General features: G+C 36.1%; 1 protein-coding gene across 2 annotated transcripts in view; it reads right to left on the bottom strand.

Annotated features, from left to right (window-relative positions):
• The window catches only part of TTC8 (tetratricopeptide repeat domain 8), a 41116-nt gene that overhangs the window by 12610 nt on the left and 10846 nt on the right, over positions 1-17660 (bottom strand). For both annotated transcript variants that reach the window (XM_019472473.1, XM_009280763.2), the window contains 4 exons: positions 14451-14495; positions 7945-8030; positions 5796-5883; positions 1940-2050 (listed from right to left, as the gene is read on the bottom strand). In XM_019472473.1, coding sequence (XP_019328018.1) covers positions 1940-2050; positions 5796-5883; positions 7945-8030; positions 14451-14495 — 330 coding nt within the window. The remainder of the gene's footprint in view (positions 1-1939; positions 2051-5795; positions 5884-7944; positions 8031-14450; positions 14496-17660) is intronic.

Genomic DNA, 17660 nt, shown 5'->3' with positions numbered 1-17660 from the left:
GAGTGGGAGGGGGGGGTGGCAGCCATTACTCCTGGCCCCGCCCACGCCTCATCAGCCACCCCCGTGAGAGCTGCCGGCTCCCGGCAGGTCTCTGCGCTCCCCTGTGGGTTCCCCGGCTCAGGACACCCCCCTGTACGCTGCGATCCACCGCTCCGCGGCAGGACGCACCTGCACTCGGCTCTGCGAGTTGCTTTTTACTTTTTAGAAAAAGAGGTTGGTCAGAAGCTTAGCATGTGCAATAGGCGTTTGCTACCTTTTGCACAATGCCTTGTGATACACAGCGCTGTGCAGTCGTTTTCCCAGTATGGTAACGTACAGTAGACTTATTTCCCCAGCCAATGTCTCAATTATTTTCAATGCTTGTAAGTCAACTCATGAATTGCTCTGAGCACAAATGAGAATATAATTGCATATGAAGAATTATTACGTGCCTCTGAAAACAGGAATCATGGATTTATTACCAAAATTTGTACTAGCTAGGATATGCCAGTTAAGAGAACTATATGGTATAAAAATATATGCTTGGATGTATGCTACTTGGAAGATGAATTAGGGTGACCTCATTGCTGTAAACAATGTCACACTGTTTCTGAGGAGCGCAAGTCAGCAGAGGACTCTGTCCCACATCAGAAGAAATAAATTAAAAGACCAAAACACACTTCTGTGTTTAGAGAGGATTAGTTTCTACCTGTATGCTGTAGATACACTGTACTTTTAACATGACTAAAGAATGCTTTTATTTAACCTCAGCAGCATATTTAGCTATGAAAAAATGTATTTCCTTTGATTAAAAGAAATAGTACTAAAGCAGTCCCTTTAAAAATAATGGGTTTTTTAAAACCAAACCAAAAAAGGTCTACAACTCTTCCTACTGTCAAAAGGTAGTGACAGAGAAGAAAATCTCTGAGTAAGATGCCTGATGCATATATTCCACTTGTGAGTCTATGTAATGAGAACAGGCCTGTGCTGCAGTACAAATCTTTGCTAATGAAGCTATAATCCTGCACTCAGGTGCCAGTGCAAAACTAGATCCTGTCAACTATATGCTGCCCTTTAATAATTCCTTACAGGGTTATGCAATGTTATGTATGGTTCTGCAAAATAACATCCATATTAAAAACTGTTCAACAATTCAGAAAGAAAAGCCTCCAAAAATTATGCAGCTGTTTTCTTCCTTGCTGAAGGACAAAAAGGATTTAATATGAAAATGGATTAATGCTTAGGGGTTAGATGAGAATGATGAGAACAGGAAAGAATGCCAAGTATGAATGTAGACAAAGAAAAAAAAAATTTGTGACTTTGTTTAAAATGTTTGTTCTGGAATAGCATCATTACCAACTTTCAGTGAAAAACAATATTAAGTCCACTGTTTGACATGAAATACACACTTTTAAAATACAAAATACATGGTTACCAAGCTAAAATGAAACTACTTTAAAACTAATCCTACTTAAAATAACATCTATTTCCTAAACTAGGAAACATTCACACTCCAACTGTTCTCACTGGCTTAAGAAACTAACAATAACACATAGCGCTAGTAAAGACAACATTGACGAGTAGGCTATTTTGCTATTGAATCCTGCTAGCAGGCTGTTGGTGACTTGAGCAGTTTTAGTACCATAAAACATAGATAAACTAGACCTAGCTACATGGACAACATCTGGACCACTTGACTTAACATGGACTTGCTTCTGTGTGTCAAGGGTAAATAGGGTCTCACTAGTGTGATTAACCATTTAAACAAATAAGTCTGCAAGGCTCCCCTGACATTACTTTGGTATCTTTGTGTGTAATGTTACCTGTTTTGCATTAGTGATACCGAAAATCAACGTAGTTAATTTTTGATGACCTTACAGTTATATTCAACTATTGGCTCTTTTTTCTTGCTCAGGCAGCTAACCTTGGCCATAATAAGGATTGTATAGTGGGTGCATACCTCGTAGATTCTGGCAATTCCACAAGTAAGAGTCACTTCTCCAGGAAATCGATCTAACCCTTGCTTGAAAAGGTTCAAAGCTGTTACAGGCTGATCCAAGCGCACATACACCTAAGCAAATAAAAAGTGTATATAAATGTCAAATGTCTGACTTTTATACTTCTACTGCTGTTTGACAAGGGAGATAAATAAAAGGGATGACACCTCCCTTTATGCAGTAAACCGTTAGCTGAGACAGTGAATAATACTGGGAAAATAATGGAGTGAATACGGAATAAATCTCTGTAATGAAGATAAAATAGGCTAATTAAGATAATTAAATTTGCATGCATATCATCTAGACATTATTAATTCATCTGGGCATTACTAATAAACCAAAAAAGTATCTTGTCATTTATTATCATATCAAAATAATATACTTTGACACTGAGGTGAAGGTACCACCTTGAATATTTTCCTTTTTAATATATTTTTAAAAACTCATGATTAGGCTTGAAAGAACCAGATTTTCAGGTTGATAGTGCTGGAATACCAAAATATTTTACTTAGTCAAATAAGACTGCACTGCACAGAGCAGTGACACTTTCAAATTTCCTTACTGCTCTGCCATCCTCCCCTGTCACAAACAATAAAATCCCATAACAGAAAGAGGGCAGTTTGGTCTCTGTGATTTTGGCTTCTGTGTTGATTATGAACAATGTGTGATGTGGATAACGTTGTGTGAGAACTGGATAGGGGACATCAATGTGTTGATAGAGACCACCTCTGCAGCTGTCTGAGAGTACAGCTCTAAAGTCCTCCTGTTGTGGGGTATGGTAAACAGAGCTACAGCAAAGGAAAAAAACCCACACACCTACTTTGGGAAACTAGGTGGCTAGAGCAATTAATCTGTCTCCCACTGAGTGGAAAAGTGTTTTGAGTGCTCCTGTAGGATAAATATTACATTAAATAGTGTTAATACTTGATATGACTAAAAAAGGGAAAGCATCTGTGACTGGTATCCTGACACAAACATTTTGTGATGCAATGTAAGAAAAATATCAACATTAATGGAACACCTGAGAAACCTCCAAACACATTTTCTGCTTCTGCCCTTGAGCTTCATGGGCTTTTGAGTGCCAACAATCAAAATACCAGTTAAAGTTCTTTATTTGCATCCCTATAGATATATACTGCTGTAGACATTTGCAAAGAATTCTTTCCTATGACCACTCAAGTGACATTCTTAATTGTCAAAGAGCTGTCGGCTGTGAGTGCCTCCTTAGTAAAGGGACTGCCATTTCAAGTGGATCACTGACAAAAAGAAAAAAACTACAGGCAATTTTTTCCAGTCATTTTGCCAATGTCACTTGCATTTCCTGTATTAAGCTAGAAAACTAATTCCTTCTTGTGAAAAGCAATAACAGAGCGAGGGGTTTGGCTTTTTTGGGGGGCATGGTACTTGGTAGACTAGGACTGCACTAATGACACCATCAATTAATATGCTTTAAATCAATTTATTCCTAATGCACTCTATCTGGGCATGTTGCTGTATCTAAAAGAGACTTCAAGTCATTTGCTACAGTTTTTCATTTATAAACCATGCAGCCATTTCTGATGAATTTTATGTCTGCATTAAATTTTAAACTTTAAGTAATTGTCTCTGTTGTGACTGTCACGCTCCTTATTTTCTTCTAGCAACAGTTTTCTACAACTAAATTACTCTGTAAAGAGTTTCAGTGGAAAGTACACAGATGAAAGAATACATGACAGCTGGGTATGACTTCTTAATTAAGAAGAACTTTGGCTGGTTGTTTTACTCCTAAGTACCACCTATGTGACTGACTTGTACAATTTATCCTAAATATGTGTAGTAAGCCAGTGCACACTGCCATACCTACAAATAATTTCGTATTTTCTTTGTTTGAACTGAGAGAAAATTTTAATTAGCTGTTTTTTTGTTTTGTTTGCTTGCTTGTTTTTTGACCTGATCTAGCTATGAAGCACAGCTATCTTCATGATCTTAGGAAAAAAATGTAAAAAATGGAGGACAGGAAACTCCACCAGATCGGCTCCTTTTTTATCTTTTTATGTTTGTTAATGAAGTATGTTTTCTGAGCATTATGACTCAAGTCTGCTCAGTTGCTTCATCTGGAGGTTCACTCCAAAGATGCACTCATTACAGATCCTCTGTGCAAATATTACGCTAAGGCAACACAGCCACAGTACTCTACTACGTAATTCCCATATCCAGTGGCATATCACACTGTCCATCTCTGCAGACTGTAGAGCTGCTGTCCAGATGACTGGCAAAAGAAATTAAAAGATAGGCGGGACAACTTCCACCTACTTGCAGCTGCTTTGGGGAGACCTGCTCTTTAAGAGTACTATAGCTATAGTCATTAAGTTTTAGATGTTAAACACAGAATGGCTCCATTTTCTTTTTGTATCTCTCTTATCTCTGCTAAAAATATCCCATTACCAGCTCTTCTGGATCATGAAATACTTTGTAACTTCTCAGCAGCCCCAACTTCTTTAAAGAAGTTTTCTTTTGGTCTTTTATCTTTTCATAAATTGCATTTCAAGGAAGAATTAGCTTTCAGGAAAAGATTTTTAAAAACCCAGATAGCTGTTGTAATAATGAATATAAACAGAAAACTAATTGGTACTGTAGTATCCGTCTGTTTGCACAGAACTTGATGCAATCCTATTATTTTTTTAATGGCTGCTTAACTCCAGTCTTATCTTTTCAGTACTGTCAGATTGAGCTATATCTCAGTGCCCTACTCTATTGCCTGTCCACCCACAGTCACTAAATCATGTTGTGAGATGCTTTATACTTGAGCAAGCTGGTCTATGCAGTGGGAGTTCAAATGCAGCTCCTACCCGAGCTAGTAATGATGTGGGGGGATGCATATCTCCCATAACTAATCACTGTTTGTTAATCCAATTACTCTGCCAATTTAATCACTCTGTAGCTCCGGTGTTTTGCAGAACGACTGGTAGTGACAGAAATCTAAAATTACTAAGCTCAGTTGAGTAAACTAACTCCAACTGCTGTACTGAAGACAAGTCTCCAGGTAGCAATGATGATCATTTAAATGCAAAACGTAAATTGCTCAAGAAATGTAAAGGTAAAGCAAGTATCATAGTATGAATATCTGAATTATCCACTAGTAGTGATGACTTTTGGATAGGCCTGTGACAGCTGGCTTAAAGGGAGCTGATAAAGAGCAACTGATTTCATCTCTTTCTAGGACAAGAGGAAGAAAAATGCAGTTTTAGTTTCTCACAGGCCACCTTTTCTTGAATGTCTTGGAAAATGTTTAGAGTCTGATGTGTACCCTGGTAAACAAGTAATTGTGAGGCTTAGCTGTGCCACTTTTTCTTTTAAAGCTTTTAATGCCTTTATTTTGACAGAACATTCTCTGTTTCAAGGTCTCTGCTTCCTTTAAGCTCACTTTGTTTTGATTTTGCTTGTGAAACTAGGATTTTGAGCTTCACTCTTCGCTTACTGATTTATTGCATTAGTTTCCTAGGAGACCATATATAGCTACGTTGTTCTTCATACTGGAACTCCAATAATTCTTTAGCTATATAATCCTCATTGGAGTTTAGAGCAAAGAATACAGTAACGTAGGAGTTGTTTGGGTTTGTTTTTTTTTTAAAAATGAAATCTGGAAGCTCCAAAATCTTTTTGTAAACTATAGTCTCAATTTCAACTGTTAGCATGTATTGTCTCAGGTCTATATGGAGATCACAGACTATTAAATTTAATGGCGTATCAAGCTCAATACTCAGCTATTCTGATGTATGGACTTCTCAGGGATAGTCTGGAATTTCACTTCATTCTTAAACAAGCAAATCTATGACTTACTTTTGCCAAATACAAGATTGTATCAACCATGTCCTGTTGCTTGAGAGCTGACTTAAATTGTTTTTCGGCTTCACGATATAATCCTAACCTAAAGAGACAACAGATAGATATAGAAGGTATTTGTTTGGTTGGGTTTTTTTTAAAGAAAAACTTACTAAATAACGAAGCAGTGCACAATAAATCAAACATGAACTGCCCAAAAGCATACTTTAAGGTCATATATTTGTGTGCATGTTAACAAAACCCATGCTGTTAAATATATTAAGGTTACAAAGACAACCATTCAAAACTATGAAAAAGGCAAATTAATGAAATTTGGCCCCCTTTTGTACGTGCAGCCTTCTGGTACTAATTGAATAACGATGTACTCATTTTCATAGGACTCCTTCCTGTTCTTTGTACAGAATGGACAGTAGAAAATGAGCAATTAAAGTCACACCTCAACCTCTACCCACATGGTTTTGGAGCAGAATTTCCTCTCTCGTGACAAAGATCATGTAGATACTCTCCACTGTAAAGTTTAGGGAACGGTTAATCATCTCTAAACCACTTTCACCTAGCCTCGTATGGGAAACGGTGAAACTTCTGCTGCTGATATTAAAAATCTTTCACTGTGTGTTGGAAACATGCTGTATTGTAAATGGCACCACAGCTTAAGACCTTCCAAGCAGATCACTTGGGAGGGGGCAGTATATAGCACATGAACCTCACAGAAGTCTGCTTCATCTCAAAAGCATTTGTTTTGCGGTATTACTGTAGAACATTTTGCAGTAATCTATAAATGCTATATAGACCACAAAATTAAGAGGATTGTACCATTTCAACAACAGCAAAAAGGTACACTTTCTTATACGCAAATTGCCTTTTCTTTCCTTCAGCCAAAGAGCACATATACTTGGTAAAGAAACACAAAACACAGCCGGAACAAGTCAGCCAAAACAAAGAAACACGGTCAATGGGGTCATAAGGTCATTTTGGATCCTGGAAGTACATGTGCCTGCTTGGATGCTTTAGTCTCTAAAACGCTATTCATAAAAATCCTGAAAGTGATGAATGACCTCTAAGCTAAAAAAAAAAAAAAAAAAAAAAAAAAAAAAAAAATCAAACTTTTAAAAAAAGGGAAAAAATAAATACCCCCAAAAAAAAAAAAAAAAAAAAAAAAAAAAAAAAAATCAGTCTAATCTTCTAAAGAATGGCAAATAAAAGTTAAGGATAGTGAAGAATTTCATTAGTTTGGGCATCTAAAAAGAAGCAATAGTTTCAAGCCAAGATACAACATGGAATTTTAAAGGGTTAACTGCTTTGTATTATCAGCCTGTTCATACAAGAACTGCTTATAGAATTGTAAAGACTGCAGATGATGCTTCAGTTTTTTAACAACCAATATGGTTCCATATGTTTTACATTCATGGGACAAACACATTGTAAAGAATGAAAGGGGGAGCTGCCTCAGTACTTGTTTGAATTATGGGAAGCAGGTTGTATCAGGAGGAGTTTCACCTGATTTGGTAGAACTGGCTGCTACAAGCTTAGCTAGATCCTCAGCAACCACTCTAAACTGCTTGCAACAAGCTCTTCTCCCCACTGTTGCCACTCTTTCCTTGGAAAGGCATATCGCTGCACAGTGTCGGGGTACTCCTAAGTCACTTGTATCAGCTGCTCGGGTATGGGGTGCCAGCCCTGAGGCCTTGGCATCTTTGGAACTGGTACTTCTTGCAAAATGTACCTCTGGCAGACAGTGTCTAATGTGAATATTTCATTTTTTTATTATTTCATCAATCTGAAGCCCTCATTGACAGTTAATTTCTCAAGATAATATTGTAATATTCATTTTGTGTGGTCTGTTTTAACAATAGTTCTTTGCATTTATTTACTGACTTTTGAAATAATGACTTTGAAACATATTAACAAAGGTGAAGATGCAACTAATTCAGTTACTTAAAGGTACTCTATGTTGATGCCTTTACCTCAAGCAGTTGAACATAATCTCCTTGTGGAGATTTAAAAGGAGATTTAACTGTAAGCACAGCGCTCTCCAACTAAATACCTACTCAACTATTTCTCGGTGTTCAGCACTGCGCAATACACCCAGCAGTTCAGGTCCTGCACTCATACTCACTGATCACAGAAGAAATGAGCAACGGCTTACCTATAGTAGCACTTCCCAATTTGGACTTTCCACCACCAGTCCTTGAATTGTGCATGCTCAGTGGCAATGGCTGCCAAATCTAGAGCCTTCCAAAACAAACCCATCATCTTAACATTAATACCTTCAGTGTTTATACAAAGAAAAAGAACACGCAGTGAACAATGTAAAGATTTTTGTAAAGAGAAAATTTTGAACAAAAAGTCCTGGTAAACTTGAGGTGGGGGCACTGCTTCATGTTTACTATTTTTATAGCTTAGTGCATAAAGTAGCTGAAAGGATAATTTGTCCCTGTAAGAACACGTAATCCAAATAGCTTCTAGTAATTCAAAGAGAAAATATAAAATTAATTTGATCAGACTCCTGAAGTGCTGCCTCAGAATATATAGAATATTTGTGTAAGCCTTTTTTTTTCACCAAGCTTTCCATCCTTGTTCACTAAAAGTTGCCAAAACCAAGTAAAAATATACTAAAATAAAGAAATCAGTTCAGCCAGTTTGAAATACTGTAGAAATTGTCATGTCATTGCTAGTATCAGGCTGCCTCCACTTCTGGGAACTCTCAAATGTGTAGAGTAAGAAATACTTCTTCCTCTAAAATGTCTATGATGTAAATAACTATTTTATGACAGGTAGGAAAAATAGATAAATATTCTAAGAAATAGATAGCTATTGAAGAGGGTGGAGGTCTAAAATCTCTTTTATGTGGTGTATTGGAAAAGTAGGTATGCTAATCAATGTGCTACCATCAGCCACGACAGACAGAATCTATGGCTTTTCATGTTTTAGCTGTAATTTCAACATTTCTGTTAAAACAAATAGATGTGTGTTCTGTACCAAAACCTACCAAGGAAGCAATTGTTAGTGTTCCTTTTTGTTAAATTCCTTTTTGTCCCAGAATGTATCAAAGCCATGCTATGTTTGTTACTTATATTTTAGGGATATCATCAGAAATAGTCTAAAAAGCTTTAACGCAGTATTTTTATAACAAAGAACTGACCCTTTTTTTGTTTTCATAAACGTTTTCCAGATCACAGAAATCAGAAGCTAGCTATCTATTAGGAACAATATGGAAAAGTTCTGTGCACTGGCCACTCAGTAGCAGAGGAACCAGTAATTTCCAGGAAAAAAAATAATCTGAATAACTGAAATACTAGAAAGAGCCTAATTTAGTGACATCTACCTCTGGGTTTGATTCCTGTTCTTCCTGCTAGCAAAATGAGGCTGCAAGTAATCAACAGGTGTAGATTTGACGCAGCGCAGCAAAGTCAACGGAGCTATGACAACTCAGACAAGTTGCTCTCTTTTAGCTCTGTGAGAAAGAATAATTTGTTTTCTGTAGCAATTCAGGCTAAGGAGTTGCATTGATGCTGTCCTCAAAGAGAAAGAGACAGGTGTCATTCCCTGCCTCTGTGACAGGAGAGAGAACGCTGAGGAAAGCTTACAACTCTGAAGTCACTATTTCTTCCAGTTAGGTGGAATCCTTAAAGACCTCAGATGGCAGCTCTTATCTTGGTTGCCCTTTGTTTCTTAATGGCTTTGCAAATTGCACAACAGGGCCTCTGGACACTACAACTATAATGGGGAAGAAGTTTGCTTCAAGACAGAAATTACCGGTTTCCCTTCCAGACAAATACTTTCTTTCATCTGAAGGTATATAAGCAATTTTGTCCCAGTACTGGCAAAATTTGGGAAGGTAGTTGATGTTAACACATCAGTTACTTCTGTTGTGTTTACAAATGTAGAAGCAATGCGTGTGTCTGTCAAATACCACACCTGCTTCTAATGCAGCATGAGCAGCCACTTAAAATGAGTAAGGATCATACTGCAAATAATGTTCTTCAAAGAGCTTTCCTTAGAGTGCTCTGATGACAAGTATTCAAGGAGAAGGACTGAATTTCAAAAAACGATCCCTCCTGTAGCTACACATTCAGCTTTCTTTCTGGTACCCTAATTATTTCTGATAACTATTTTATGCAAGGCTAACAATTCTGGCTGCTATCGGAAAGTGGGAGCTAAGACTGCTTCAGGCTTAGCAGACACTAACATCAGCAGTTTATCTGTCGGTGCAGATCCTGAACTCTTACTGGGATCTTATTACTAACATCAAGAAACAAAGCATGACTTCATTTTGAAGTTAGTTTCTGAAATTAAGTCCTGTTTTTATACTTTCCCATTAAGGAAGTAGGAAAGGAGTAGGAAAATCCTGTTTCTGACACTTTACAAGTGATCACAAAAACTTTTATCCAAAAATATTACAAATGTCACCAACATTTCTAAAAAGTGTTTGCCTGAAAAGGCTTTGTGCATATCAATGTCAGCTTTTTGCATGCTAGTAGTTAGACTTTCTGCTGGTATTACAACAAAATCTTTTGACAATGTGGCCTTTGAAATGTTAGTAAATTGATTAAAATAGACTTTTAAAAGTCAAAACCTTCACCTTGCCATGTCAATACCAACTGCTAGCATATTTCAATTTCAGTTTGCTGCAAACTTTTTTTTTAATTGCACAGTTTAGGTAAAAATCAATGTTCAATCTGCACACCATGTTAATTTAAAACCAATCTACAATAGCAGTAGTAACTGTTATGCCTATCCTGCACTCCTGTGCATTGCTGAATGTTGGTGCAGTCGTATTAATAACTAGAAGGGAAAAACAGCATGGACTGTGGATTGGCAGATACTGGTATGTCCTTTTAAGGATTTTTGCTTCTAATGTACTTATCAGAAAAAACCCCACACTGATTGTCCCAAAAGTTTTAATAAGCATTAGGATATAACTCAACATCTGGAAATGCTGGTCAGCTGAAATTTTTACTTTATAGAGCACTTCGCATAGTTACTCATGTATGCAGAAGTCCATTTCAATAACAGCCTTAGCCCTGGGAAGCCTTTCAGAACAAATTTATTTTACTCTCCGTTCTTATATTTGTGCAAATAAAAATAATAAAACCCCCTAACACTTAGTGGGTTTTCTGTTTTAAAAAAAAAGTTTTTCTTAAAGAACGAATCAGAGCCATTACTTTCCTTAGCTGAACTTATAACTAAGACTTCCAAATTGTCTACCAGCTGTAATTCAGTATAAAACAGCTTGCAGGGTTGTGGTAATTTACTGTTGTATTGCAAAATTAAATTGATAAATGTACATTTGTTTGAAACTTAGTAATTTCATACATAGTACTGTATGCACCAAGAAATTAGATAGATGGAAATGATAGCAAGTGTCTGCAAAGTTCTTGACTAAAGTCTTATTTGTAGACAAATCAACACAGGATATATAAGATAGCTGACTAAATGACATTAGCCATAGTCAATTTAACACAATTTCTTTTGGTGAGCGTCTTCCAGATTTCTAGTTTGTAAATCTAACATAATTCCATTATAAATAGATTTCTATCAGAGAGTATAAACTTCAGAGTATTAGGAAGAACTAAGGACATATCAGAGGTCATGACTTATAGCTCCAAGTATATATTGTACACTCATTGTTCTTCCTCAGGACAAAGTGTCTTGTCATCATTACCCACCTGTGAATAATGGCAGAATATGATGTCACAGTCTACTGCTGAAAAAAGTAGCAGCTGAACTATTTCTGGACAGGTCTTTTAAACTGCCCTGCTCTTACAGCATTTAGCCCATAAAATGGCTTTTAGAAATAGCTCAAGGGGTACAGAAAGTCAGTTATTAAGTATATGTGTTCAAAAGGAAACAAGTCAAGAACAATAATGGATAGGGTAATGGTAATTTCTTCAGAGATGTGTTTAATTTTTCATTAAATAAGATGAAAGACTTCTGAATACATTTTCAAGTGCTGAAAAAGCTCAGCGCTTCTCTCTTCTTCTTGCATCCCCACATTTCTGATAATTGATAGATTACAGATGTATTTACTTTTAATTTGAACCGAGTTACTAGCATTATTTGTCCAGTTGAATGCACACTGATTAATGATATTTTTCAACTGAAATTGCCGAGGCTTTTTTTTTCTTTCTATATACTGGCTGAATATGAACCAGAAAATAAATAATAAACCTGCCTTTGCTTCTTAAATAATAATGCAGTTGAGAACAGTACAGACTGTTCCAGATCAGCACAGTGACAAAGGAAGGATATCGTCACTACTACTTTTGTGTTTCATTTGCAGAACTGCAGGAGCTGGTCCTCCTATTCTACCCATGCAGAAAGTCCACTAGTAGAGGCTTTTCAGTCTATACAGTCACAAGCTTAAGCCAATTTCTCAAGCTTCCAAGCCTTCCAAACTCTTTCATCTCATCTCGTGCAGAAAAGTGGTTTGGTTTTTTTTTTCAAGAATGTGCAACATCACACAGTAGCAGGTAATACAAAGATGCAAGAGATGTCAGTGAACGTTCTAGTGGGTGATCAAGCAAGATCCAGATTAACTTTTAAATAGTTAACATATGTGCTGTTTCTCTGCTGAATCCTAAGTGACTAAACTCTTTTCAGGGAGAAGCAAGAAAATGAATTAGTGAAATGCTATTGGTAGGAGAGGTGAATAAACAGTGATGCAGCCAAGTATAAGCAGAAGTATTTATTTTTTTGTTTAAGAAAAATTAATGCAGATGAGGTTCAAAAAGAAGGGGGGACAGTTTGGAGAATAGAATTATATTGAAAATGGTGTAGAAAGCGCAGAAAAAAGTGGAATGAAAGCAAACGAGAGAAAGCAAACGGAACAGTTAAAAAAAAATCTCTTCAGAGATACCCATTACATTATAAAGGTATCTCGTACTGTGAAGTGTGACGCAATTTCTTTTCATACAAGATGCTATCATTAACCTAACATGTTGATCTCCCTCTCCTTACACAATAAACAGTGGTGACTAAGCTGACACTTCTTTGCTTACAGATATTTATTCAAATGGCCTAGGCTGCATAAAAATCCATAGGCAAAACTTTTCCAGCAAGACAGTGGTTCAGGATTCTCAGCAAGGATTTCAAAAATACATGCAGTACAGTGTAAAAACATCTTACAATTTTTTTCTGGAGTGCTTGGAAAATTCCTTGCTTTATATGAAATTATCTGTCTAGCCTAGAGATCCTGCATGTCCTTAAAGTGTAGGTCACAGGCACATGTGGCATCTTATCAAGTGACCCTTTTATTCTTAGTTAACTGAGTTCTCAGTAACATACAACATAAATTTTAATTATTAGTGGCATAAAACCCAGGCACTTTCTTCATTTTCAGTATCAGAACATGTAAATGTTACTTGCTATTTCTCTCTGACATTTCTGACACTTGCACTTATTGTTTCAACCATATTTTGGATTAATAGTGCATTGCAATTCAATCCTCTTAAAAGAATGCTATGCAATAAATTGACAGTGTACAACTGTAATCATTTGATACTAGATTAAAAAGCTTCACATAGCAGTACATTTGGAAATGGTTCTGATCTATGTCAACAACAACAAAATATTTTCTTGTGTGTTATCGATTAACTGGAGAGTTTAACTTCAGATCTAATCACACACCAGTTAGTAGTATTGCAGAAAATCCAGTAACTGTTTAGTCAATTATGCATTATTGACACAAACAGTTCTTTCAAACAAACTTCAAGCAGAAATTTTGATTCCATTTCAAATGGGTGCATATATCTAACACAGTAATGAAATATTTTGACACTTTATTCATTGAATAAATTAATTATTTCCCTGTGTGAACTGCCAAAAAAGTTCTGCAACCTTTAGCTATTTCTGAAAGTTTAAACAATATGTACCCAAACTTGATCTTACCCATTCAGCGCAGTAACATATGAAGAACCACAGAAGAAATTTTGGATAGGGTAAGAGGGAAACTGTATAATTAGGAAAACTTTTGAAGAATAAACGTTATAGACAATCGTATGGACAATATAATCTTTCTGTTGAGGCCACAAAACACCTCAGCACTACGGAATTAAATTTCTAGAAAAAGTGTCCAAAGTCCTATTGATATTTTATTTTTCCACAGTTTCACCAAATATCTTTCTTTTCTATTCACCCAAATGCCTAAACAATCATCTCAGTAGTTTAAAATGTCAAATGATGTTCAGCTCAATCACTGACTATTTTGTCAGATATTTCACCTTCTTCTGTTAAGGGACAGTCTTCCGTAACTTACTGCTTACTCTCAAGCCTCAGGAACTCTGAACTTTCTAGGCAGTTCAGCTACCTGACATGTAGTTTCACAGCTACTGCTCAGGCTCCAGTAAATTCTGTTAACATGAAATCATTAGATACAGGGATCTTATATTGATAGATGAGGGACCTAGTTTTAAGCATTAGAATGTTTTGCTTCTCAAAAAAGAGAGCAATCTGTATCTTGGTATTTGCAAATTATCATCCCTGATTATCATCCCTGTAAGAAAGGATTTCTCTCTCTTAAACAACTTTTAATGCTTCACTTCTGTACTCAGATGTGACGTACTACCTGGATCCTTAGTTTAGCAGAATACTGACAGAAATAACTGAATGATACTTAATAAAAACTGAAAATGGAACATATGAATTACTCACATTTTTTACGTCATTTTCATGGTGAAAAATATATTCGAACAATGCCTGTCAGAAGAATATTTAAAACATTATCATATTTGAAGATAAAAATTGATATTTAGAGGAATACAGAATCTTGATTATGTTAGGCAGAAATTAATTCTTTGTGAAAGCAATCACATTCACACATCACAATTGCTGACATTTACATTTAAAACCTGAATAGACAAAAACTGTAGATGTGCTACATTGTTATTACAGGAAAGCATTTTAATTCTTAATTTGTTGCAAGAGATTAGTGGAATTGTCTCTTGTCTTTGTTCCTTAAAGTCACTTTAAAAAAAAAAAGAGGCAGCTATAATTTGAAAGTGAATATAGATTTGAAAACCCGGTACCATTTTCGTTACTTTTCAACTGTAAAATCAACAAGTGATCTAAAAAAGACTTTTTGCAATGTATAGTTAGGTGTTTATATAGTGCAAAATCTACTTGAATTAAACATAGGTTTATTAAGGATGTAAGCTAAACAAATTTTGCATTAGGGAAAAAAAAAATTCTAAACCCTACAGAACTTCAGGATCTGTAAAGGAAAAAATTATTTTTTATTTGTAAATGATAAATGCTAACAATATTGTGCTTCTGAAACTCAAGCACACCATAACAATACCAAAGCTTAAAGAAGTTACATGCATCGGCTGTGCTGTAGTAACTGCTCATAAGCCCACAACAATTGCATGGCAATATAACTGCATCTTTACTGCTGTATAAAGCTAAGCAAGTCACGCTACCTTGTAGCCGTTCTGCACTAAAATATAGAAGAGTATATAACAAGTAATGGGGGTGGCATTTTAAGTGAATAAAATGATGCTGAAAGATACTAGATAACTAAATGGAGACTGGAAGCCTCTATTCCCAGAAATGTAGTATGGGTGCTAGTAACGCAAGGTTCAACTGAGTTGAACCTTGATCTTTTTCTGCATCCAAATCCTAGGTCTTAATTGTTCCAAAAGAACAGAATGTTTTTCTAAATTCTTATTATTCATTATAAAAAGCTATAAGAAAATATTGCCCCATGAGGAAGGAAATAAAGAACGAGACAGCAGTCTTCTAAGGGCTTCCATGACTCTTCTGCCAGCTTTTCTTAGACAAAATTCTTAAAAGATTTACCTTAAGGGAACTAGAGAATTACTAATGAATTGTCATGTCTGGTGAGGAAAGTAAACCACAACCTACTTTTCTTCTGCTTTTGGTCAGAAAAGACTCTGAACAGATGATTAAAAGACATTAAAGAATTATAAATAAAAACATTTATAGGGAGATTAGAATAGGTGGATAACAAAAGAATAGAAAATAAAGAAGTAGCAGAACATTTCCTGCTCTAGTTTAGTAACAGTGAAGCATTCAGTAAAAGTGAGTAAATCTAAAGTGGTAAAAGAAATGTGTTCTTGCATGGCTGGCACGAGGAATTTACTGCTGTTATCTATAGGCCCTGACCTTCAGAAGGATTTAAATGACTGAACATTCACTTGGATAAAAATATCTAGAGTTATCTTAACAACTCTATTAAAAATCCACAAGCTAAAAAAGATAAAACTTCCTGTTTCATGCCATAAACCAGTTACTAACTGAGATTTACCAGAGGCTCTCTCTGGCGACAGGTGATACCTCATATATCTACTGTGGGGTTTCCTGTGATAGTCCTTAACACGGCTGATGCTAGTCAGAGAGAAGCCACATTCCTGTATACTTCAAAATGTCAGAAGACCTAGTCATGCAATGAAAAGATAGATAATCTAACTTAAAAAAAAAGATGCGATGAGTATACTTTGCAAACACATAAGTATGTAGGAGGAGTATATACCAACATGAATACACAGGCTAATTATATGAATTTAATAGTTGCAAGATTTATCATCTTTTTGCACCTGGGAGAGGTGACAGCTCGAAGAGTTTTAAAACCTTCATCAATGATTCTTAACACAGAGTGCAGTCTGCAGTCTCCCCTCCTGCTTTGGCTTTAGCCTTAATGCTGTCTTGTTTGAAAAAAGTCATAAATCCACATAGCTCCAAATTTAAACTTAGATCTTACATTCTGTGTGAAATGTTAATGTCATAATGTATTAGCTCCATAATACTGACAAGTACACTCGCTGCCTATGGATGTTTCTATGACTGTTGCTTTACATTTTTTGGCTTAAGCCTCTTTTCATACAAAACGGAAGGAAGACAGAGCTACCCCATTGTCCCAGAAAATGCTAATAAAAAAAAAATTGTTAAACACATATATGTTTCTCATTCCTGAGAGCTGTTGCTGAGAATAAGTATTTCATCTGAACGCTAACCTACCTACTTAAATAGTATATAGAGTTACCAAACACAATTAAAAGCTAGCTGTCTTCAAGCAGAAGAACTAAGCTTAGTTTCTTATGGCTGTGTCTTGTGTTTCTTAATCTTTCCCAGGTTTCTTACATTCTCCCTATTTTACAGACTGATGGATTTAGAATAACGTGTGTGCTGGCTGATTGCTGGCAAGGACATAATTGGACAAAAGGCCTGCAGTTTTTTCAGAACTGATAAAGAACTGACTCGAAACTGCCCTCAGATGACAGTTTGGAAGTCTTTCATTAACTCGCCAGACTAGAACTTACTATATTTGGTATCTATTCTTCTGCCTAGTTTGGTTAAGAGGCCAAGGGACAGAGATGTAAGGAGCGGGTGAAGAACACAGTGCAATCACACAAAATTTATTTCCTTTGAAAACCACATTGAAAAGCAATGCCCTACAACAGTCTAGATCAGGTTTTAAAAAGCAAAGGAATTTGCTAATCGTTTATGAAAAATTAACTAAAGTTTTGGACTGGAGGAGCTAATGTCCACCAGCAGATTATTAGGTACTGCTAGTCTTCTAACAGTGTTCACCACTACATTTCTCAAAATAGACTGAATACATACAGGTTCTTTCAACTCTAGGTTGCTAGCCAAATATAGCTCCTGAGAGTGTGTCTGATAGTCGTTTGATACCTTGTGCAAAATGAGTTGTTGGTCTCAGCCCAACAGTTGTTTTTTGTGAACAAAGTATGCACAGAAAACATCTTCATCTATACAACTAATTGATTGTGTTGGGGAAAGATTCAACTGAAAGGCCACAGAGTGATAAATCACTACACAACCTTCAGGTCCCTTCCACTCAGAGCTGAAACCCGTAAGTTGGGCAGGTAACCTGGATAAATC

The sequence above is a fragment of the Aptenodytes forsteri genome, unplaced genomic scaffold (assembly GCF_000699145.1).
Source record: "Aptenodytes forsteri isolate BGI_AS27 unplaced genomic scaffold, ASM69914v1 Scaffold193, whole genome shotgun sequence".
Classification (NCBI taxonomy): Eukaryota; Metazoa; Chordata; class Aves; order Sphenisciformes; family Spheniscidae; genus Aptenodytes; species Aptenodytes forsteri.
The sequence above is the reverse complement of the archived record's forward strand: the minus strand, read 5'-3'. Positions and strand labels throughout refer to the sequence as shown.